Below are 25,029 nucleotides of genomic sequence, written 5' to 3' on the forward strand. Positions count from 1 at the left end.
GGGGGGGGGGTTAACCACAACATGAGGAGCTGTCCTTAAGGGTCGCAGTCTTAGGAAGGTTGAGAACCACAGCTCCAGCAGAAAACCTTCTAGTAGTCTATAGTCAATGTGGACCTTTATCCAGCCCAAGAACCCTGTGCAGTCGATAAATATCAGCCTAATAAGAAAATGTGGGGTCTGGAGAGATGGCTCAGAAGTTAAGAGCACTGGCTGTTCCTCCAGGGGACCTAGGTTCAATTCCTAGCACCCACAAGGCAGCTCACAACTGTCTAAAACTCCAGTTCCGGGGATCTGGCACCTTCACACAGACATACATGCAATGCAGGCAAAACACAAATGCACTTAAAAAGAAAACACCCAAATAACAACAACAACAACAAAAAACCCTATCTTGCCAAGAAGTGGTTGTTCTAGCTGTCTGGGTGCTAAGCCCACATACATACAAAACCTTGAAGCACATGCAACTGCCATTAAAAAAAAAAAAAAGAAATGAAGGAAAGAAGGAAGAAAGGAAGGAAGAAAAGAGAAAATATGGAATCATGTTTGGATTATGGGGACTTGGAAGGCACAGGTAGGGAAATTATTACAAACTCAAGAATAGCCTGGGCCAGGACTAAAGCTCTATGAAAAAAAAATGGCTGCTGCGGGTATGCTCAGTGGTAGAGCTGCCTAGAGTCCCCCAGTGAGAGACTGGGGTGTGATGCAGTGGTAGAACACCTGCCTAGAATCCCCCAGTGAGGGGCTGGGGTGTGGCTCAGTGGTAGAGCACCTGCCTAGAATCCCCAGTGAGGGGCTGAGGTGAGCACCTGCAAGGTCTAGGGTTCCATCCCTAGCATAGTAAGGGAGAAATATTAATCAGTCATCAAAGGCCCCCTCTCTACAGCTAAGGTAGGGCTGGTCTTGCCAGTCAATCTCCACCTCACAGAGGGAGACAAAGGGCCACAAACACAATGCAAATCCAACCACAAAGGGAAATTGCAAGTCTCAGACAAGGGAGATGATGAGATAGGGGCCTCAAAAGCTGCATTTGAATATCAAAGGGTTGAGAAGGGGCCAGGGGAGCCCAGAGAGTTCCTTGAATAGCTTTTGAGAAAGGGCCTATTCCCTGAGGTCTCAGGAGCCTGTCAGGATCCCGTGCTCCCTGTTTGTCAGAGATAACCCGACAATGACAGCAGCTTGCTGGGTGTCTGGCCCTTTCTTCTAAGAATTAGCTAGCACACCATTGCAAATATTCTCTCCATTGTGTCTGATGCAAGATAAAAATGAGCGGTTCTTTTTTCTTTAGTTTTCATTTGATACTGACTTTCTACCCTTGTTCCACACCACTTGTTGTCCGTTTGTGTGCAGAGGTTCCATGCATGTGTGTATATGTTTATGTCTCCATGCTGGTCCTTGCAGGAGCATGTGGAAGCTGGAAGTTGGATTTGGATATCTTTCTGCTGTTCTCTACCTTAGCTTTGAGGGGCTTTTGCTGAATATCAAGATTCCCCACTTTGGCCAGACTGGCTGGCTAGCTAAGCCATGGGATCCTTCCTCAAACCCCAGCTGGGGTTACAAGTATAACTGGGTATTTTACATGGGCACTGGGGATTTGAACTCAGGTCCTCATGCTTGAGAGGCCAGCAACGCTACCCACTGACTCATCTCTCCTGCCTGTAAGCCCTCACTTTTAAGTGAGACCATTGATGACATTCTCCCTCCACTTATCCGTAGCAGTGAAAGGAAGGGTTTTGCTTCTGAGTGGTCTCCCAAGCCTCCTGCCAGGCACTTTGGGCCACCTAGCTACCTGGATGACCTCATAGCTTCTTCCCTGAGCTCTGTTGCATCTGGATCTCAACACCTCTCAGGATGAGGGCCCTGCGGTTTCTCCAGGGATTCTGGGGAGCTTAGAGGCCTACTTCTTAGATACCAGACCCAGTGGACCCAGCCACAGTGGGGATACTGGGTGTGCAGCCCGATTCTCTGCGGTAACTTAAGTTCCTGATTTGGGGGGGGGGGAGTGCTGCATTTACATTAACCATTCTTCAAGGCTGACTAACAGCCCGTTAGGACTGCAACCCTGGAGAGCTGGAACGTTGAAGGTCAAGAGCTGAACTGTCTTGGGCCATCTTTAGCCCCTAAATAGCCACTTACTGCCTACTATTGTGTGCTGTCTAACACCCTCAGGACTTAGGTCCTTTTGGAATGTACAAATAGACCCCTAGCTCCACCCACCCAAAACTAAAACATATCACTGGGCAAGTCTGAAGTCTGAAGCAGAAATGACTAACTTGCCTACCCGGTATTCTCACCAATGTCTTCAAAATTGTTCTTGATTTAAAATGTTCTTATTTCTGCCACTGTAAACACTGTGGAATTGCTAAAGTGTGAGAACATGGCAGTATTCGGGGTGACCCGAATCTGTGTTTCACTGGGCCCATGATCACTCACATTTGACTCCTATGTAAAGTGTCTCCCCTTCCCGTTGGGGGAGACCTGTTCTTTGATTTGTTTTTGTTTGTTTGTTGTATTTTGTTTTTGCATCAATGTCTGAGTATGGCTGGGGAGCTGGAAATGGCTCACCTCCACCCCTGGGCTAGTCCTCGAGGTGCCCTGAAACTCTGTGTGGTAGAAATTAAACTTCTGGGTTCAGAAAAGCATGTGTGTGTGGAGGGGGGGAGTCACATGATGTGGGGTCACAGGGCGAGGCAGCGGGGACCTGGTCCATTTGGAAATCACCTCACTGGAGCGTTAAATGGAAGAGACAGGGTTTTCTGGGAGTTATAGCAAAGCCCTGGTGGCTGAACTAAGTGCCCGGCACTGAGGCTGAGCTGGGAGTTGCCCGGTATCCATCTTCTCCCATCCCACTTGTCAGTCTACGACTGTGTCTGCTGGAGCTGTCTCCCGGGTTCACTGCACTTCCTCCCATACCCAGGATGGGGAATCTTCAGGCCCAGTGCCTCCGAGGTCAGAAGCCGGTGAAGAAACCACCTGGTGCTTGGGATGGGGGTGGGGGCAGATCCGAAACTTCTTGGACCCAGCTTCCCCAATGACATTTATTTTTAACGACCCCCATTAATTATTCAATTTCTAATGGAGGAGGGTTTTGGAAGCCAATCGAAAGGAGTTCCATTCCATCTGGAAACTCTCCGGAGGACCTTGATTTATGACCGTGGGGTGTGTAGGAACACCCCAGGCTGTCAGTTACTAATGGACTTCTGCTGCTTGTCACCCTCCCTGGTGACCTCCCCTCTCTGTTCAAGACTGGAGCAGGGCCTGTTTCTAGGAGGAAGGTACCCTCCGGCCTCTGCAGAGCTGTGGGGCGGGGTGGTATTGGGCTGGCTTTTGCTCACCATCTTGCAGTGTGGTCACGGCTTCTGTTTCTACACTGAAGTCACTGTCCCCGATGTCATTGGTGGCCTTCAGGCGTAGCTTGTAGGAGGTGAAAGGTCTCAGCCTGTAATGGAATACTGAAATCAGTGACAACAGTCCTGCCTGATGTTATAATTAGGAAATCGTGGGACTGGGGTGTCAGATATCTCTCCTGCCCCAGAAACAGAAGCTGGGTTACCCTGCCACCAAGAAGGATGGAACCATTCCCTAGATGTAGCTACCAGGGCCTTTTAAGGTCTCCTAGCCTGCCATGATGGTCAGGGTGAGACGGTTTCATGGAGGGACACATGAGTGAGAAAGTCTTGTTCTGAGGACTTTCGATCTTTAATAAGATGCTACACAGTAAATTACTGCTTGCCTAGGCCAAGGATGGAGGGGCAGAGCTGGATTGGGCTCTAGGGGAAGAACTGAAAAGATCTACCTTCTAGCTCTAACATACCCAGAGTGAAGCTGTCCCTCACTTCTCCCTAGGGCTCTATTCTCTTTGGATTCACCAATGTCTCTGCTCCACTCAAGTCAGGCATGATCACAGGATCCTTCCCCCTTCCAGGTGCTGGGCCCAAGTCACACGGAGGGTGAGCATGCCCCATGCAACACAGAAGGCGAGCATGCCCTGTCCAGCTTGCATTAGGGACAAGTTCCCAGGATCATCAGCGCACCACTTCACAGGCAGAAAATGGGCCAGCAGGGAAACTCTGGCTTCCAAGACGGGTTCTGTTCTTTAGAAAACCCAGAATCAGTTTCAGAATCTGCCATGGACTAAAGTCCCCAGGAAGGGGGGTGGATGTGGGGGGGGGGTGGGGAGGAAGAAAGAAAAAAAAGGAAGGAAGGAAGGAAGGAAGGAAGGAAGGAAAGAAGGAAAAGAAAAGGTAATTCTACAAGGCTGCTTGATGAGCCAGGATCTGCAGAAGGTTGCACATTGGGAGCGAGTTACACTGGGCTCCCATTAGTGCTCTAGCCAGCCGTTTATGCCCACCTCCGTGTCCGACTTAACTTCCATATGACTTTTAGACAAATCCGTTCAGAAGGTACAAGCAGACCTCTGGCTTCCACCAACCTGAAGGCTAAGGATGTCCCCAGCCAGCGTCTGAAGCTGTCACAGGGATTCCCCTGTTCTACTGTAACCCACCTACCTGTGGTTTCCATCAGTGTATTCTTAATCACCCCAACTTAGAGCTTTCTTTGTTGTTATTGTAAAAACTCCATTGACTTGTTACCATGTTGGAACATGGGGCAGCCTGGATCTGTGTTCCTGGACTACGGTCACGTGTGTTGACTCCAGAATAAATTCTCTTATCCCTTGAGGAGAGAGCTGTATTTTTGCAGAGATGCCATGACGATCAGCTACTTTTGTGCTCCTCTGGATACATTGGATTACAGCATTTCTCCAAAGCCTGAGGGATGCTCCACTCAAAGCCCCGGGAATAATCTGGCCTTGCCAATTTCTAGACCCCTACAGGCCTGGCCTCGCCAGCAGCAACCAAGAGATTCTGGTCTTGGTTGGTTTAACTCGGCTTAACTGAGAAGCCCCTTGAAGGCCCACTGCCTAGAATGATCTTTGCTGTGGTTTCTGGGGACAGCTTTTGTTTAGCTCAAATAAACCACGTCCACCTGTTCCCGGCTTTCCTGAAGCTACTGTGTCTAGTCTCAGGGATAAATGCCTATTGTGCCCTGTCACTTCCCAGTCTCTGATGCTGAGCAGCCCACCTTTGAGTTAACTGCCTGCTTCTCCTGCCTGGTGTGGTGGGAAGCATGGGGTCCCTAAAAATGTGGGCTCTGAAGTATACTTTCCAGTTCCTCAGCCCCAGCCATGCTTGGAAGAGCCACTTTGCAGGCACGTCCTTGTCTGGGGATCTGATAGACGGACATCAAGACGTTGTCCTGAGAATCAAAGCAGATGAGGCCCTCAGGAGCGGCTCAGTAAGCGCTCACTGAAAACCACTGAAACAGGGTGGGAGAGGTGGCTCAGCAGGTAAGAGCGCTTGCTGTGCAAGCACGGAGAGGATCTGAGTTCAAATCCCGATTACCACGTAGGTTAAGACTGTGCCTGTGCTTGGGGAAGGAGAGGCTGGAGACAGGATGATTGCCAGGGGGTGGCGGAGGGGTTATTGCCCGCCAGACTAGCTCCAGGTTCAGTAAGAGACCTTGTCTCAATGGAATAAGATAGAGTGACAGAGCAGGACACATGTCATCCTCATCTAACCTATGTGTGACTGTATCTACATACACATGTGTGCACACACCTCTCACATGCACAGCTGTTAGCATTCTTATTTCTTAGGTATTATCTTAAGCAGCTAAAGTGAGTGCACATCACATAACTGTCCTAGATCTCTGTTGTCCTGTTCCTTCCTATCTCTCTCTTTCCTTTCGAATTTACTATGTTCCTGAAGGTGACTTTGAATTCCTGATCCTGCTGTCTCCATCTCTAAGAACTGGATGGCAGGCATGTATTACCACATCAGGCTCTGTGCGGTGTTGTGGTTGGAACCTAGAGCCTTGTGCATGCTAGGCAAGCGCTCTACCGCTCTACTGACTGAGTCACATCCTTGGTCTTCCTCTCTTTTGTTTTCACAGCCTAAGGGAGTCCTGCTGCTCTAGCATGGAGAGCCGCGCTAGGCACCTGGAGATGGTCAGTAACACTCTGCTGAGGAAACAAATACATCATGGTGACACTGCTGTTCCAAATCCTCTTGGGGAGGTAGAAGAGGGCACCTGCCACATGCTGCAGTACTGACCTGCAAGGCACCATATGCCAACTGTATAGTAGTGGCACAACTGAAATGGGGTGACACACCCCTCTCCGGCTGGATTGGAGGTCTGCTCCACAAGGGGGATTTTATGTATGATAATATAATCCTGTTCAAAAGCATGTCGCTGAGGAGGTCATGGGCCCTGGGATATATTGTTGTTGTTGTTATTATTATTTTTTTAACTGGGCATGCTCTCAAAGTGTCTCCTAAATATTTGTGTTCACACCCACAGGCTTGGGCTCCTCTCCACCTTGGCCAGAGAAGCTGCTTCATTTTGGCAGTGGACAGCAGCAATATGGGGCAGGGAATAACTGGTCAAGTACTGAAAGTATCAGACTGAGTGTTCAGCCCTACACTGGGCATCCACATCAACCTCCTTCACGAGGGCTCAGGGAACACAGCGAAAGAGGAAGCAAGAAGCACTTAAAAGCACCATGAAATGATGCCTCCTGGTCATGACGTGGTTGTTACACTCGTGAACGCATAATATCTGGGATCACCCGCACGGGGTCAATGATCTCCAGGCTTCACCCACACTTTACTGTGGAGCTACAGTAGATAGTTGCTGGGGGCCAGAGGAAGAAGGAGTATTTGTTTGTTTGTTTATTATTTATTTGATATATGTGTGTGTGCCTGTGCATGCTTATATGTACCATGTGCATGCAGATGCCATGGAAACCAGAAGAGGATGTCAGATCCCCAAGAACTAGAATTACAGGAAGTTGAGAACCACCTGATATGGGTGCTAGGAACTGAACCTGGGTCTTCTGCAAGGGCAGTAAGTGCTCTTAACCACGGAGCCATCTCTTCAGCTCAAAGATTTATTTTACACACACACACACACACACACACACACACACACACACACACACACACATGCAGGTGTCTCAAAAGCCAGAAGAGGGTTATTGAAGTCCCTGGAGAGGATTGTTTTTTTTTGAGAATGTGGCCACTGGTAGGATTCCCATGCTCCAGTGGATGGCCCCATATCAATGCACATGTGGATAGCTCTAAATGGACTTAGTGGGAGCTCTCTCTCTCACTCTCTCTCTCTCTCCACACACAAACACTCTCACACACACATGTTGTAGGGATGTGTTATGGGGGATTTTGAGGGAATTGGAAGTATAGACATGATCATATATGCTCGTATATATGCACAAAATTCTCAAGAATAATGCAAAACACTTTAAAGTAGAATTTGAAATAAAACCAGAAACAAGCCCTACATGTAGACTGGAGTGAGCCGAGACCACATTCAGCAGCCAGCACACAGAGTAGGCACTTAGGGGCCTACAAGGACTCTGCTCCCGAAGGACACTTTCTCCATTGCCTTGCCTGCCTTGGGAGCCCTGTTCAACACAGCGAGCAGTGTGCTGTGTGGCCTGTGGCTGGACAGACCAGACCAGCTCAGAGACAAATGAGGTTGAGTGTGAATGAGGGTGGGAAACAAGAGCCTGCAGCAGACCAGGAACTCCTGGGATTCTTTCACCAAGGACACCTGGAAGTAGATGGCAGGTGAAAAACAGGGTGTCCAGGGAGCTAACCCTGGCTCTAAATAACTCACTAGCATCCTGTGTGCAAACGCCTCTGGCCCCGCCCACTCCTACAGTAGGATTTGGCCTCTGACCATAGCTGCTCCCACCTCAATCCCAACCCAAGCCTCTATCCCGCCAGGGTCAATCGGGCATCAAGGCCAATCTCAAGGACTCCCTGATAAAGAAAAGAAAGTCCTGTCCATCAAATCCCCCCACTCCCTCTACTCTTCCTGGACAGCCTAAGCCTCTGCCGTGGAGCTGGCCAAGCAGAATTGAAATTTAGCTCCGTCATTACCAGCTAGGGCTGAGTCATTTGGTTTTTATGACCTCACTTTGTGCACCTGTAAAAATGGAGATCAGAGTCCCTGAGATCATTTGTGAACATTGAATCACCATCAGGGATCTAACGATCTTGGCACACAGCAGACAATGCATAAAAGCTACTCTCTCTTTGCTCTTCTGGAAGCTTCTCTTTCCCTGCCTCTCTGGATGAGATAAAGTCCGTTCACACTCTGGGCAGCTTCTGTTGGCCGTCTGCACATTCCGTACACCTCACCTTCCAAACTCAGACACTGCACAGGCTTAAGGCACAGTTTTGAGCTAACACTGTTACTTCAGCTCTTACTTCTAAGTGTCCAGCATTCAGGAGACGAGGCAACTTCGCAGCACCAGGGACCTTTCAAAACTCTATTATGCCCACTGCTCTGCCAACTCAGGAGCCAGGTTCACACCATGCAGCATGTGCTAGTCCTACGGATGCTCACTGTGGATGCTTATTGCATGTAAGTTTTACTTTCACTGCCAAAGTACTTTGGAAAGAGTTGTGGGTGCAGGCAAGAAACAGCAGTTTGGTGTTCCTCCCTCAGGCCTAAATTCTGGGCTAAATTTAGCATATTTATCGGTTCATTTTCATTAGAATGTAAGTTGTATGGATCCTGGACATTCTGAACACTACCCATTGCTGCTTTTACCTAGTTATCCATAAGACACTGAAACTACCTTTTAAATATTCAGCTAGGTCTAATGTTGTACATTTGGGATCTACTCAAGATGGTGAGGAAGAAGGATCAAATTTCAAGGCTTGTCTGCATAGAATAGTTATTGTCAAACCTAAACATACCCGGAATGAGAGAGCCTAAACCAAGAATTTGTCTCCATCATATTGGCCTGTGAACATGTTATAGTGATATGGGATGTCTTTTTGTATGATGTAAATATGTATTGCTTTCATTGGCTATAAATAAAGCTGCTTTGGCCTATGGCAAGGCAGGACAGAGCCAGGTGGAAAATTCAAGCAAAGATGCAGGAAAAGGGTGGAGTCTGAAATTCGTCAGCAGCTGTCCAAGGAGAAACATGCCAGAGCACCACCAGTAAGCCACAGGCCATGTGGAGATACATAGATGAATAGAAACGGGTTAATTTAAATGTAAGAGCTAGCTAGTAATAAGCTTGAGCCATCAGCCAAACATTTATAATAAATATTAAGCCTCAGAGTGGTTATTTGGAAACTGGCAGGCAGGAAATAAACCTCCAGGTACATTATAGGACATTTTCCTAATTGCTACTTGATTTCGGGAGGGTCCAGTCCACGGTAGCTGGTATCTTTCCTGGGCAGGTAGGCCTGAAGAAAGGTAGCTAGGTAATCTCAGAGAAGCAAGACAGTAAGTACTGTTCCTCCAAAGTTTCTCCCTCCTAGTTTCTTCCTTGAGCTCCAGCCTTGACATTCCTTGGTGGTAGGCTATATATAACCTGTAAGCTAAGGCAAACCCTTCCCTTTCTACAAGTCTGGTCTGGCCAGTGTTTTATTCCTGCAACAGAAACCAAACTAGAACATGGGCTACAGAGTGACTTAAGTTGAAGGGCAGCCTGGACCACCTGTGGGATTCTGTCTTAAAAAGTAAAAAGGAGGCTGGGTGTAGCTCAGTGGCACAGTGCTTGCCTAGAATCCACCAGTGAGGGAATGGGGTGTGGTTCAGGGCTAGAGTACTTTTCTGGAATCCTCCAGTTAGGGGCTGCTTAATAGATTGCAAAGCATTTATCCAGCATGCACAAGGTGCTGGGTTGCATCCCCAAAAGGACAACACACACACACACACACACACACACACACACACACACACACACACACACTTTATTACTTGCATCATGAAGAATGAAGACTATGGAGCCCATGAGTGATACCCCAGTCAAAAGCACCTGGATTTGCACGGCAGCACTGCTATTCTCCTACAGAGGAAGAGCTGAAGATTCACATGGCTCCAGGACCAGCAAACTTGTTGGTTAACTGCTTTTTGTGTGATCATCCCTTCTTCTTTGGACACAGTGCTTTATGATTGGATGCACTTTGCCTATGGAAATGGATGTTCCATGGGAGATGAGAACCCTAATGCCAGTACACAGCCCTCCTATGGTCCCTGATCTCTGTCCCTTCCTAAAGTCCCCATGTCACCTCCTTTCTTTTAAATGTTCTGTTTCTCTGAGAGGCTATTCTGTCAGGGTAGCAACTGACAGAGTAGACTCTAACTCCTGGAGAGACTGACCAACATGCCCCCCCCCCCAAAAAAAAAATGGAGGCAAGATTTCTCTATGTTACAGTCCTTGCTGCCCGGGAACTAGCTCTGTAGACCAGTGACCTCGAACTCACAGAGATCCACCTGCTTCTGCCTCCAGAGTGCTGGGATTAAAGGTGTGCACCACAGCCGCCACCACTGCCCTATTACTCCTGGATCTTATGTAACAGGACATATAACATATAACAGACTGAATTCTGGGTAAAACAGGCTTCCACAAGAAGCCTGCCTCCTTCCTGGAACTGCTCAGCCTGGAGGAGTCACAAAGATGGGGAAAATAGAAATACAGATCCCATGCGAGGACAAGGGGGCTGTTGCTGCTCTGCTCGCCCCTGAGAACACATTCCTGCTTCCTTGCTTGCTTTAATTACCTCCATCCCCTAGCACCACCCCCACCCACTACCCCATCCTGTTTGAATCACCTTTCTAAGACTACCCCTGAGGTTGAGTCTGGGAGAACCTGGAGTTCCACTGTTAGCACCCAGGCCCACTCCTCAAATGTGTGACCACTTTGAAAAGGCTAGAGCCCACACCCCAAGGTGGTTTGACCTCGGTGCTCCGAGGCTTTCTATGGTCCAGAGCATTAAAATCTTTCTGTGCTGTGAGCACATCTAGGCCCCTAACCAGTGTCTGGATCTTCCACGTTCTTTGTCATGTATGTTTCGATGGACCAAATCCTGTAACATGAAACTTCCTGCCAGCCCCCTGATGAAGGCTGCTCTCTGAAGAGTCTCTTTGGCACCCACCCCTGTCAGCCCTCAGCAGGCTGTATTCTGTCTCCCCACAGATAGACAGACACACAGACACACACACACCCTCATCTTTCTTAAGCTCATCTTCAGATTTACAGGAAGCCTTTCCTTCCCCCTCGGGCTCCATCATGTCCAGACCTCCATATACCACGTGTTTCTGTCTACTGCTCTTCCTCCCACCTCAAGGCCCTTTCCCCTAACGTGCCCTGCACCTTCGGAGGAGACTTACTGGTCAGCTTCCTTCTGAACCACCCACTGCAGGTGTATCACCATCTTTCCACCAGCAAGTCTAACATTCCCCACCAACAGTCCCACAGCCGTGGCCACTACTCAGGTGCTCACAATGCCAGCCGCTCGCACCCCACCCCATGCTGTGCTCTGGACCACGGCCATGGCCTCTGGCTCTCCACAGCCAACCTTGGTCTCTTCACTATATCTCATGAGGCAGAAGGAAAGTAGACTTGGCTCGCTGCTGGGATTATTAGGGATGGCACCATGGCAACGGGTGAAGCAGCTTCTCAGGACGCTGAGATCAGCTTCCATTCTGGTTCTTGCTGGTTAGGAAACTGATAGTCTTCCTTTGGGCCACATGAAACCACCTGTTTGAACAGGGGCTTCTCCTTAGCAAGCACAATGTCTGTGGCTACTCAGTGACTACGGAGAACGTGACTGTGCTGTCTATCTTTCAAGAGGCAAGACAAAGGGGTGGGGCTATTTAACCTCAAAGAGAAAGGGTGTCTCTCTGGCCTTCACCTCCAGGACCCACCCCTTCTTACTGCCTCTTACCCAGCACCAATCTTTGGGGGTGCTGGGGTACAGCCTGGGTTCAGCCCCATTCTTCTTGTCTCCCAAGTCCTCAGGCCTTGGTGTAGCACTTCTGGAAGGGCCCTAAAGATTTTGGGTCCCTAGAGTGGGAAGTGTCAACAGAGACAGAGGTCTGGCTCTCAGTGGGGGCATCTCCATGGCCATACAGGCTCCTGTTATGTGGGCTGGATGGGGCCATGGTTGGAACTCTCTCAGAGTCCTTAGGGAAATAGGAGCCCTTTCCTTCTAATACCTTTACATTGCTTTTTATTAATTAAATTTTTTTTCCATTAGTATTTCAACATGTTCTCTGTCACACTCAATCTTAGCTCCTAACTTTTACACACATGTAAAGTGTGGGAGTGAGTATGGGGAGAGGCCAGGAAACTACAAAGGGGTCCATGAGAGGCTAGAAGGAGACTTTGGGGTGAACAGATGGGAGGGTAACAGAACACACATGATAGGAAGACAAAGCGGGGACATGGGTGGGGGAGAAGGGTACAAGCGGGGTGGGGCAGGGAGATGGAGGAGAGGCATGTCACACACATCAGTACTGAGTTCCTAAGAGAGGCCATGAGGAAACAGCTATCATGTCAAGTGAGGTAGCCCAGTGTGACGGTTAGCACTGACTGCCAACCGACAGACTCTGAAATCACCCTGGAGTCAACCCAAGGGGATGGTTAATCAAGATTAGGTTCATCGAGGTGCTAAAATCCACCCTGAGTGTGGGTAGCACCATTCCAGGGGGGTGGGGCCTGGAATGAGGAAGGGTGTGAAGAGCTTCCTGGCTGGACGCAGTATGACTAGATGCTTCAAACTCCTGCTCCATGCTGTCACGGCCATGACGGGCCGTGAACCCTCAAACCACGAGCCAAAGTAACCCCTTCCTCTCTTAGGCTGTTTCCAGAAGACATTTTGTCACAGTAGGGAGACAAGCGACCAAGAGCTCAGGTTCAGAAAGATGAAAACTGAATTCTACCCCCACCCCACAGTACCTTTCGACGGCACAGGCTGTGGCCTCGTGGCTGATGGATGAGGAGTAGGTCTGCCACTCTCCCCCAGGCAGCTCTCGCACCTGCACAGTGAAGTACCGGATGGGGGAGGCCCCGTCGCTGCCAGGGACCCACTGGAGACGGAGGCTACGTGCTGTCACTTCCGCCTGGGGTACCAGGAGCTCTCTGGGGGGCGCGGGCCTCTCTGCAACCAGAAGAGGAGAAAAGAGGGGTTCATGAGGGACCATTCCTTGCTCCTCCCTGATGCCTGCCCGTGAGAGCTGTGTGGGACAGGCACAGTGAAAGAAAGTACTGAGGCCAGGGAGTTGGTCTAGCCTGGCAGGTAACGTATTTGCCTCACAAGCTGAGGACCCAAGTTCAGTCCCCAGATCCCACATAAAAATTTGTGCACGGTGGTGATGCTTTTAATTCTGGTGCTAGGGAGGAGGATGGAGACAGAGAGCTGGGGCTTACTGGCCAGCCAGCCTCACCTCATGGGAGAGTTCCAGGTCCCATTTGAGACACTCTGTCTTAAGAAACAGGGCAGATTGGCACATGAGGAAGGAAGCCGACACCTAAGACTGGACCTCTGATTTCTTTTATTTTTCTCTCTCTTATTTTTCCTCTTGGTTTCTAGAGACAGAGTTTCTGTGTGTAGCTGGCTGGCCTCGAACTCACAGAGATCCATCTGCCTCTGCCTCCCAAGTGCTGGGATTAAGGTGTGAATCACTATCACCCAGCAGGACCTCTGATTTCTTTATGAACCCACACATGCAGTCCCACATGTGAACACATGTACACATGTGCTTCCCCTGTCATGCACACAAAGGGAGACAAGCAAGCAAGTCCTAGGTTTGGGAAAGGAGGTTGTCCTACAGCTCACTTTGGATGCACCAGATCAGGTCTGACTGGGCAGCAGGGCTTGCTCACATAGCAGAACCAGGCAGAAATGGCTGTCTCCAGAGGCCCCAGCCCCTACCGGGAAGGGCAACTGTGTCTGAATGACAGCTGACGTCTCTGGCGGCGATCTTCTAAACCACTCAAGCCTCCTTTGAACGCTGTCTGATTTGGGGGCTGAGCTCATCTTTAAAACCTAATTTCTTTTTCTTTATAGTTAACCTGAGTCTAACACATGAGAGGAATCTGCTGAGTTCTCCCGGGAAGTGGGAGGAGAGAGCAGGTGGGGATCCCTGTGGGCTGCTAATGGTTTCTGAGGGGTTAGAATGAAGGGTGCTTGGGACCAGCCTTGGCCTTGAATGGGTACCATGTGCCTGACACTGTGTTCCTGTCCCCCATTGATTTCAACAGAGGGTTCCATAGAGGGAGAAATAATTGTTTAATTGTTTATCATGACGACTATTGATTCTGATTAAAATGTGTGGCGTGTAATAAAGCAGCCATCGATCGTGGGTCCCGCAGTGACAGGGATGTGAGAGGCACTTCGATCTGGCTCAATCAGGGCTCCTGGCTGGGAGTCTGCACACTGGCTGGAAGCTTGATTTCTGCAGGCCTGAGGAAGAGCTGGGCTCCCTGGCCAGTTTCAAAGGCCTTCTATGGACACACCGCCGCTGGAAATGGCTCAGGCTTCCTATCCCTAACTAAGTCTACTAGAACATGGTCAGAAGTCAAAGTTTTCCACACCTAAGTGGCTGGGAGATGGGCAGGGAATCGTAGCCCTGTGCCCAAGCACCAAGCTGGCATGACCAGGCCAAGCTGGCCTGCCAACAGAAGGGTGTCTATGTATATGTTTTCATGCGGACCTGACTCAAGTCCTGTAAGGGTCACAGCAAACCTTCCTTACCCATCCTTTGACCCCAAAGGGTTAATGGGTTGGAGAGAAAGCTCAGCTGGTAAAGTGATTCTGGTTACAAGCATGAGGACCAGAATTGGATCCCCAGAACCCATATGAACAGAATCCCAGAGGGGTGGTGTATATAATCTGGGGAAATGAGGGCAGGTGGATTCCTGTGGCTCGCTGGCCAGTTAGGCCACTGAGAAACCCTGTCTCAAGGAACAAGGTAGAGAGTGTCTCAAGAGACCCCTGAGGCTGCACTTTAGCCTCCAAACCCATGCATATGTGTATACACTGTACATGCATACAAACACCCACTTGCACATATGTACTCATACAAACAAGTACACCTGTGAACATGCACACGCAAGTATGAATGCAACCACACACACACAAATAGCGTTGGGCATTCCTAAGGAGTGCATGACCAGGGGAAGAAGGCGAGGGCCAAGGGTGGCTACCTGTGGGTCCCTGAGTGAAGCCATAGCAGAGAGAGGGGAAGGGTTTGCCCAAGGCCTCACAGCCCTGAGCCTTGAGCGCCAGGTGTTTCCCAGGCCTCCTGGCCTAGTTCCTCAGACCTCTGGGTCTGGCTGTGAGGGCATCTGGGCACAACATAATAATATCACTGCTATTTTAGAGTAGATATTATCGTGGACTGGTAACCATAGTAACTAATTGAGCAGAATAATATGGTATTAGCTGAATCTACGGTGATGTTGCTACTGACACTCCTTAGTAGATGGGGGATAGGACCCTCACCTGGGATCCCAGTATTGTGCTCTTCTGCCCCCCAGTTAGCTAGCTGCAAGGGGTGCTGGGAGGTAGATACTAGATTAGACAGGAAGTGGAAGGCTAGCTGAAAGGGAGACTCCACGAGGTCATCGCTTGGTGGGTGATGCAACTATTTGGGGGTCACCTGCATGACGTTTATAAGCAAACCCCTACCACTTGTGTACTGAAAGAGGCCCAATAAATTCTCTGGCTTTCCAAGTTGAATTTTGGTGGAGGCATGGCTTCTGAAGAGAGGCCCTTTGGGCTGCGGTGGAAGGTTTTAGAGCAGTGGTTCTCAACCTGTGGGTCGCAGCTCCCAGGATCACATATCAGATATCCTACATACCAGATTATAACCAGACATTACAATTCATAACAGTAGAAAAATTGCACTTAAGAAGTAGCAACAAAAAAAAATTTTATGGTTTGGACATCACTGCAACCTGAGGAACTGTGTTAAAGGGTCGCAGCATTAGGAAGGCTGAGAACCACTGTTCCAGACAAAAGCTCTGTGCTACCCTGGACTAGCCTCTCTGAGCTGCACTTCTCGCCTCCTGTCTGAGACAGTGGGTAGGTGGCCAACAGTTGTGCTTCAAGAACACTCTGCTAACACTCCTGGCTCAGAGCCGGGGACCTGGCTCAGCAAGTACTATGCCTGTAGAGCGTGCATGAGGACACAACTTCTGCTCTCCTGCACCTGCAAAAAAGCCAGACAGCACAGCCCATGTCTTTAACCCCAGGGCTGGGGAGGCAGAGACAGGAGAATCCCCTAGAACTTGTTGGCCAGCCAGCCTAGCCCAAACAGCCAATTATAGGCTCAACGAGAAACTGTCTCAAAAAACAACGTGGGAGATGTTAGAGGAAGACACTCGACTCTGACTTCCACATATATGCACATGCATATGCCTGAGCACATACACCCACCTCTGCCACATACACTTAAAAAAAATAACAACCTGCCCAGCTTCATGTCTGGCCCAGGCTTCCGGGCACTGTGGAGATCAGAGGGGCTGACTAACCAGCTGTGTGCCCTGCTGTCTGCAGTCAGATCTGGGTCTGGGAGCTTACCTCTCTTCTCAGTGGTGATGACTGTGGCCTCCAGAGGTTCTCCCCAGCCCTGTCTCGTCTTAGCAGACAGTCTGAAGATGTATGCAGATTCCGGGGCCAGCTCTGTGGCTGTGAACTGCCGCACTGTGGCACCCACCTCGACGGTGGTGAAGGTGTGGGGACTGCCGCTGGCCAGGCGGTAGGCAATCTGGTACCCTGTGGGAGGAGTTGGGGACAGAGTCAGGGAGTCAGCTGAGCCATTTATTTTCTTGCTTGCCCAGAAAACCTACGCTCCCGACACCCCATAATCAGCCCAGATTGGAAACCCAAACACGGCCTACCCTCTGCTCCTTCCTGATTTCCAAAGGCCCCGGGGCGCATATTGAAAGGGAGCGCACAGCCCTGGTGATGAGTGTGGGTTGCCTGAGCTCAGTCCTCTGTGGAACTTGTCTCACAGTTCATCCTTCACGGGAACAAGATGTGAAAACAGCTTCATCTTTCCTCAGGATGCTGCACACTTGGAGAACGCCACCAGACCCAGGACCCCTCATTGTTCCCCACGGGAGGTTGTCATGAGCCAGTGCCTCTGGCTCTTCCATCCCCTCTCACCGCCCCTCCTATGGTGCAGACCTTCCCTTCAACCCGGCAGGAGAGGCCAGAGCCTGCCCTCAGCAGGTGATTTCACACTTCTCACAGCAGGAGCAGAGCCTGCAGCAGGCAGGACCACTGCGAGGTTAGGCTTGCATTATTCAGCCCCCTTGCTCGTTTCCTCCTGCTACGCTACGGCCTTCCCCACATTCTCATCTCCCACGATTCCAGCCACTCAGCCTCCCCCACCCAGGCCTCCTGAGTTTGGAGGCTCCATGTTAAATAGTTCAATACCCCTTCTGTTAATTTCCATAACTCCAGAGCGGCAGGGTTTGCCTGGCTCCGCATGTCTCTCTGAGTTCCTTGATTATGAAGGGGTCATGGTTGATCAGACATTATTAATGATCAAATCCCACCAACCAAGCAACCCCAGTGCCTGCCTGTCGGCTTCGGAAGAGGCCTTGCCAATTTCCCAGCCCCAACCGCGAGCCACGGGGCAGACTGCCTTCTGGGCTCATGGACCACGTGTGGTCCAGCTTCTGATTAAAACCAGAATGTATGGGGTGCTGTGACATCTAGAAAAGAAATTAATGACAACCCAAGTGATCACATTAAACAAGGGGCACTCAGCAGGGGAGGAAGATCAGCATCAAAGGCTGCACTGGTCCTCCACGGCTCTGCCTGCCAGGGCAGCCCGGGAGTGGGGGCCGCCTGCCGGGACCAGAATGGAGGTCAGCTCACCTCCTGCCAATCACCTCCTCCTACACAGCTGGGACAGTCTTCTGGATGCCCTCAGGTGGTACTTTTGTTCCTCCTGTTCTTTCTGGCTTAGCCTTTGGCTCTAGGGCTTTTCCAAGATGCCTACAATTTCCCCAGCTGATGGTGAATTTCTTCTAGTCCTCCACTGGGAGACCAGGAGGACACTCACACAGAGGTCAGATTGAGCATACCCTGACCTTCAGACCTAGCCACGGCGGGTCACTGATAGGGTCGTTATCATTGCCATGTAGACCGGCTGACACAACCTTCAGCCCTGTTCAGAGTGATGCCCGGTGACATGAGATGCCAACCCCAGACTCCCAAATGACCATTATGGCCACTGCCTATCTCTGAGGGACCAGCTTTTCTCCCTGCCCTGGGGTCTAAGTGTTCTGAGGCCCCCAGCAGCTGCTCCAAGACTCTTCCCCTTCTTATTTACTGAGTAAGGACTGCAGCCTCAAGATTGTTGGCCACCGCTTCTCCCACGGCACTCAGTGATGGGGAAGTAGAGCTTGGGTGCCCCAAGGGACACAGTCTTAGGCCTTCAGAGACTCTCATAACGAGAAGATGTACAGTAGCTGGACAGCCATGCGCAGAGGACATGGTTCCTACGGTCTCACTCTGAGGAGTGCTAACAGCAGTGGTCCCCAGCGGGTCAAACACATGGGGGCAAGACATCTGGAAAGGTTACGGTTTGCCCTGGGTTGCTGATGGCACCCCAGGTCTGTCCTACTTTCTCTAAAACGAACCCCCTGCACTTCCAGAGAGGAGACAGCCCCTCTAAGCTTTTGCCAGCTTCCAGGAGTGTTCATCCTTAGACATTTTGATAGAAGTTGTCATATAGGGTTCATGCTCGAGAACCATGCAATCAAGTTATGGAAAAATCACCACCCAGTGAAAACACCCCTGGGTATTTACCCTAAAGTCTCCAAGTTGATACAGCCCAGAGACACTTGTGTGTCTGTCTAATATCTAGCACTGTACAGCAGCCATACTGTGGAGCCAATCCAGGTATCTGGCAGCCCAGGAATGGGTAAGGAAAATGTACGGTCTATGCAATAAAATAAAAAATTAACTTATGTGCATGTTCCTACTTGGCTCTCGGTGCACCATGTGTGTGTAATGTCCAGAGGCCAAAAAAGGACATCAGATCCTTTTGAAGTAGAGTTACAAGCAATTGCAAGGTATGAAGTGTGGCGCTAGGAAATGAACCCATGTCCTCTGCAAGAATAGCAAGTGCTGTTAACTGCTGAGCCATGCTCTGATCCCACACAATGCCCCCTCCGGCCCCTGCATATACAAAAAAACCTCTTTTTCTATTCATAAAGAAGAATGAAGTTATATCGTTTTTATATAAAAAAAATCATAGGAAGTCACCTATATTGAGAAAGCGCAAATGAGAGATCATGATCTTAGGTTTTCTATAGGTAACATAAAATCACATACACATACATACACATACACACATGTACATATATGTTATGAAAGTAGAAGTTAGCTATACAGGTGGTAAAAGGAGTCCATGGGAGGGGAGGGGAAGAGGAAAGAGAAGGGCGGAGAACATGGGGTAATAGAGTGTGGGCAACATGCACTATATATGAGAGCTTGAGAAAATTAAGAATACAATAACATTTTGTAATGTTTTCAGTAGGTCTATGATTTTGTAGGCCATACTCATAGCTGTCTTGGGGTTCACGCAGCCCATGGCCCTGCCTTGGCTACTCCTGTTAGACCCTGCACCCTGCAGGCCCCTCTGTGAGAGGGTTTCCCAGCAGAAACTGTTCTACAGCAGCAGAGATGTGCTTGGACTGGCACCTGGCTCTGCCAATCCCCGACTCCGTTATGTGAAAAGTGACCCCCACATACACAACCTCTGTCTCTTGAGCTTGAAGAGGGAACCACAGGTCACATCTCACAGGCTGTTGGGCTTCCCTGTGCTGCAGGCAACCGGCTACATCTCACAGGGACAGGGAGAGCCCAGGAAGGCCTGCCTTGTAGTCATTTCTCAACTACACGTGTTCACTGGCATTCCCGGGAAGAGGTCTCCCCTTTTTAAACACCCTCCAAGACCAATATCTTATTGACAGATTTCAACAGCTTGAAGTCACAGGTCTACAGCCAAATTATCTTGGGCTGTCTCAGTCCCTAAAAAGAATTTACTGCCTACCTCTGTGACTAGCAAGTTCTGATGATTAGGTAAATCCTTTGATATGTACAAACATATCCTTGACTTCCACCAAACCGCCCAAAGCTAAGCATGTTGTCGGAGAGCATCGGAGGCCTGTAACAGTGACTTTCTGGCTCTGCTGTAACATGCCTACCCAAGGTCCACATGAACATGTTTACAAACTGTCCTGATTTATGATTTTCTTTGCTCTGTTGCTAGGACAATCCCACAAACTGTTACAAAACTGAAACGTGGAATTTGGGGGTAACCCAAACCTGTATTCCTGGGCCATGCTCATATTTTGATATTTTGCTCCAGAATAAACTATCTCCCTTTAAGGTGAGAGCTGTGTCTCTTCTTGTTTTACATCAACACACATGACCAGAAAACAGTAACAGCACCTGGTCTCTACCCTCTGTAAGTGCAGAAGCTGCTGCCATGGCTGCCCCCTCACAGGGATATTCTAGGGCTCTTTGCTGCACCTGCAGTTATTTTTTCATGTATGTTTTTCTTCCCCAAGGGCCCCTTCTATCAGCACCTCTGCCTCCTCAGTTCTACAGAAGCCTCAGGCCTAGCTCTGGAGTTGCTAGGACTAATACCTAACCTTCCTCACTGTGGCGGTTTGAAAGGGAATGGCCCCCCACAGATTCATGCGTGTAAAAGCTCAGGCCACAGGGAGTGATGTTATTAGGAGGTGTATCATTGTGGTGGAGGTGGGCTTTGAGGTTTCATATGCTCAAGCCATGCCCGGTATGACATACAGTCTTCTCCTGCTGCCTGCAGATGGAGATATAGAACTCTCAGTTCCTTCTCTAGCACGATGTCTGCCTGTGCACTGCGATGTCCCACCATGACGGTAATGGACTTTGAAATTGTAAGCCATCCCCAATGAAATGCTTTTCTTTATAAGAGTTGCCATGTTCGTGGTGTCTCTTCACAGCAGTAGAAATCCTAACTCAGACACTCACCTTGGTCATCACGCAGGCATTGCTCAACCATGCCAGGGTTTATCGAGTTATCTGCTCCTGGGCATGTTTAGTCTGAGCTCGGCAAAAACCAGGTAACTTTAAAGTAGGACCCTCCATGGAAACATGTATCTACACCACTGTCTACTTCTCTAGAGACCAGGGGATTGGCCCAGTTTTAAAGACTTTTTGTTTTTCTTAATGCTTAGTTTTCTAAATTGTGATTTAAGTATATGTGTGTAAGTATATGCCATGTGTGTGGGTGTACTTGGAGTCCAGCATAGAGCATCAGCTGAAGTTACAGTTGTGAGACACCAACATGGGTGCTGGGAACTGAACTCAGGTCCTCTGCTAGAGCAACAGACACTCTTAACCGCTGAGCCGTCTCTCAAGCCCCACAATCTTAAGATCTTGCGACTGGGAATGATATCTCTAGTCACGAAGTCAGTACTTATTAACGGCATTTTTGAAAACCCCCAGATTGAGGTTGCCTTTCTTTAAGAAAAGAACAGAACATTAACTAGGTCTATTGGCACCAGCCTGTAGTCCCAGCTCCTTGGGAGGCTGAGGCAGGATGCCTGAAAGCTCAAGTCAGTCAAGGCCAGCCAGGGCGATATAGCAAGACTGCATACCTGAGTAAAAACACAGATATCAGGCTGGAGAGATGGCTCAGTGGTTAGGAGCACTGGCTGCTCTTCCAGAGGAACTGGGTTCAATTCCTAGCACCCATATAGTAGCTCACAACTCTCTGTAACTCCAGTTCCAGGAGATACGATGCCCTCACACAGACAAATGTGTACACACACACACACACACTCCAATACACACACAAATAAAAATTTCAAAGTTCCTTTAAAAACTCAAGGAAAGCCCTATGTTAGTGCTGAGCAAGTGGGGACTCTTGGTGTCCTGAGAGGACACAGCACAACCGCCACGTATAAAACCGTCTACCCTGGAGCGGGCACAGGAAGCCATCTCAAGATGATTTCAGCGTGTAGACAGTGAGCACCCGTTATCTGCAGACACTATGCCATTTATCTGAGGACTTGACTCTGGGCAGATTAGGATTTCCCCAGGGATCCTGGAGCAACCCTGGATTGTCTAGCCCAGCAGGGCCCTCCCTCTCACTGAAGGGGATTCTCGCTGCAGAGCTCCCCTCAACCCCTGACCCTTCTGTCTCTGAAGCAGAAAGAGAAGAATATCTACCAGGGACAGCCACCGTGTAGACTCAGGCGATAATGTATGGAAAACACATGGCACAATGTCATTTGTCCCTAACTGCAGGAAATCTGGGTTATTATTGTCTATCCCCAATCCACTTCCCACACTGAGCTATTACCGAGAGAAAACTCTGCAGCCTCGGGCTCCTGTTTGTACCTTCCTATTATTTTCCCTCCAATGAATGTGGCATCATTAGCAGGCCCTGCACCCTGGTGTGCTGAACATAAGAATTAACACCCGCTCCTCTCCTCACCCTGACACGCTGAAGAGACTATTGGCTGGACCGCGGCGGCGGTCTTTCCCCTGCACACTCTCGGTGTGAGAGAGGCGGCTGCAGTAGAGTTCTTGCATTTTTAGAGAATAATGATGGATGGTGTTCAGAGCTAAGAGCGTTTCCGAGGATGAGGCTTCTTACGTAATTACGGTTGCAGCCCGATCAGAAGCATTAGCGGGCAGGATTTGAGCGAGCCGGGGTCAGGAGGCTGCCGTGTGTGTTTGCAGAGAATGGGTGCGCTGACTGGAGAGGAGGAGGAGGAGAATGGGGCCCGAGAGAAGTCCTGGTTTTAAGGTTATGAGTGAATTGTGATAATACGGGCATTGAAGAGAGCAAGGCCAAGCAAGAGGGACATCGATCCGAAGGGAAGATTGAAATGCGCAATGAGAGGCCTGTGCTGGCTTCTGAACGTGCTGGAAGGTGGAGGGGGCACCGCAAGCCCAGAAAACCAGCTGGGTACGATGATACAGCCGTGAGCTACAAGCCTCGTGGGGGTCCCCACTCCTTGATGTCTGACCCTGAGAGCTGAAACAGCTAACTGGGGCTTTGTCTTGACACTCAAGGCAGCTGAGAACCTTTTATGAGCTGTACTGATGGCCAACAATCAAAGGTATCGGGTTCCCTGATGATGCTCAGGTTCCCAAAGCAAGGCCATCAGCATCAGTGCTGCTAAGCCTTGATGACGGTTTAGAGGCTACGATACCCCCCACTTACACCCACAAAGGCGACAAAGAACCCAGAAGCAGTCCCGGGAAGTCCCAAGTTTAGCCCATGGCCTGTGGCTATAGGATTGCAGCTTATCTACTTGAGGACTGGGAACGTAAAAATGTTACAGCAGGGTTCTCCAAACGTGTTCAAGGTTAGTGTTAGGTCTTGGCTGGCCAGGGGGCCTTCTGGTGGGTGGGAAAGGAGGGGAACTTAAAATGTCTGGGCCTGGGTTGGCACAGTTCTGAAGAGCACACGTGTGAAACCTAGCTTAACAGTGTTCAAGGGTGTGTGGAACAGTCTGCCAAGTTGCAGCGGGTGGCTATACTCAGGTAGTCCCATGCAACCCCCAGAGGAGGCTTCCGACCGCTCAGAACTCTCCACAGTAAAATATTTACCATGCAAACAAGCAAGTGTTTTCTCCCTCCAGGCACCCGGCACTGTTTCAAGCTGTTAATCTAGTTGGGAAATGCAAGGACATGTTTTCATATAGACTGGGAGGGAAGGTGTGAACTGCGGAAGAGTCCACACGCTTAGACGGCCGCCCTGGCAGCCTGAGCAGCAACACCCATTTGAGGAAAGCCAGGCAAACGGATTATTTCCTTTCCACTCCAGCAACAACCTGGATCTTTAGGAACCAGTTTGTCTTTCTTTCCTACAGCATCCATGGTCTAGTGTGCTGGCTGTAATGATACCCAGGTGACGGGTCACCCAGGCAGCATCTGCTACCTCCAGATGCCGTAAGAACAAAAGATGCTGAAAGACCACATTGCTTGCTTTACAGACAGTTTCTGCCGTCTGACTTAGCGTTTGTATGTGGCGGTTAATCTTCTTGGCTCTGGAATCAACCAAGAGACATGCCTCTGAAGGGAGGCGTGAGGACATTCCCAGGAAGAATTCACTAAGGGAGGGGCACTCTTCCAGGGTGGGCAGTGCTGTCTAGCAGCCCAGAGACAAGGAGATTGGAGGGAAAGCCAACAGTGCTTTGCCTGTCTGCTTCTGCTCCTTGCTGGGAAGTGCTTTGCCTGTCTGCTTCTGCTCCTTGCTGGGAAGTGCATCTGCTCTTTTGTTGCTTCTATTGCTGCCACCCTTCGCTGACACTGGAATCCAGTTTCTTCCAACATGGACTGGGGGGGCAGTGGTTCTCCAGGAATCCTCCAGGCTCTAGGCACCAGATTGGGATACCTGAGGTATCCAGACTCATGGGACCAACCAGCTACCCCATTCTCAGCCTCTCCAGCATGTAGATGGCCATTTATGGAGTCCCCAGCCTGTCTCTAATAAATTCCCCTTGTAATATATATGCATCTCATTATTGATCTTCTACAGAATACTGACTAATACAGGGTACTGAAGTTTGTAAATATCACCCACTTCTTCCCTATGTGTTTTGGATTTTCAGTGATGGGCCCACCAGGACTTCACATGAAATCTAAAGGTCCCAGTTAAGAACACAGAGCAGTGGGTAAGAGCACTTGCTTTGCCAGCATGAGGATGAGAGTTCAAATCTCAGGCACACATGTGAAAAGTCAAACGTGGCTGTGTGTATATGTCTATAACCCCAGCACTGCGGGAGACAGAGAAAGGAGGGTCACTAGAGCGTGTGAACCACCAGCCTATCTCCAGATTCATGGAGAGACCCTGCCTCATGGGAATAAAGCAGAGAGTGACAAAGCAGGACACCCAGGCTCCCCTCTGATCTCCATGTGTGCACAGGTGCCTGCATCTGAATATCCGTGGGCACACACACACACACACACACACACACACCCCAAAAGCAGAGCAATGGAGAACAGGGGACGCAATCTGCCATCAATACACACAAAGGCAATTTCTGAACTGGCCTGGCTCCATGTAGTACAGGGTCCCACAAGCCAGTCCCAGGATCAGAGGCCCTCCAGCCAGAAGCCACAGGCTAGCAAATGGTATAGGAACTCTCTCATTTATTGAGCACTGAAT

At 49.7% G+C, this 25,029-nt stretch overlaps 1 protein-coding gene across 1 annotated transcript in view; it reads right to left on the minus strand.

Moving 5' to 3' along the window:
* Positions 1 to 25,029, minus strand: part of Sdk1 (sidekick cell adhesion molecule 1) — a 961,631-nt gene that overhangs the window by 75,697 nt on the left and 860,905 nt on the right. The window contains exons 29-31 of the mRNA XM_050163182.1: positions 16,413 to 16,607; positions 12,785 to 12,986; positions 3,333 to 3,436 (exon numbers count right to left, since the gene is read on the minus strand). Of these exons, the coding sequence (XP_050019139.1) occupies positions 3,333 to 3,436; positions 12,785 to 12,986; positions 16,413 to 16,607 (501 nt within the window). The remainder of the gene's footprint in view (positions 1 to 3,332; positions 3,437 to 12,784; positions 12,987 to 16,412; positions 16,608 to 25,029) is intronic.

This window comes from Alexandromys fortis, unplaced genomic scaffold, assembly GCF_014885135.2.
Source record: "Alexandromys fortis isolate MF-2015 unplaced genomic scaffold, M_Fortis_MF-2015_v1.1 scaffold_144, whole genome shotgun sequence".
Lineage (NCBI taxonomy): Eukaryota > Metazoa > Chordata > Mammalia > Rodentia > Cricetidae > Alexandromys > Alexandromys fortis.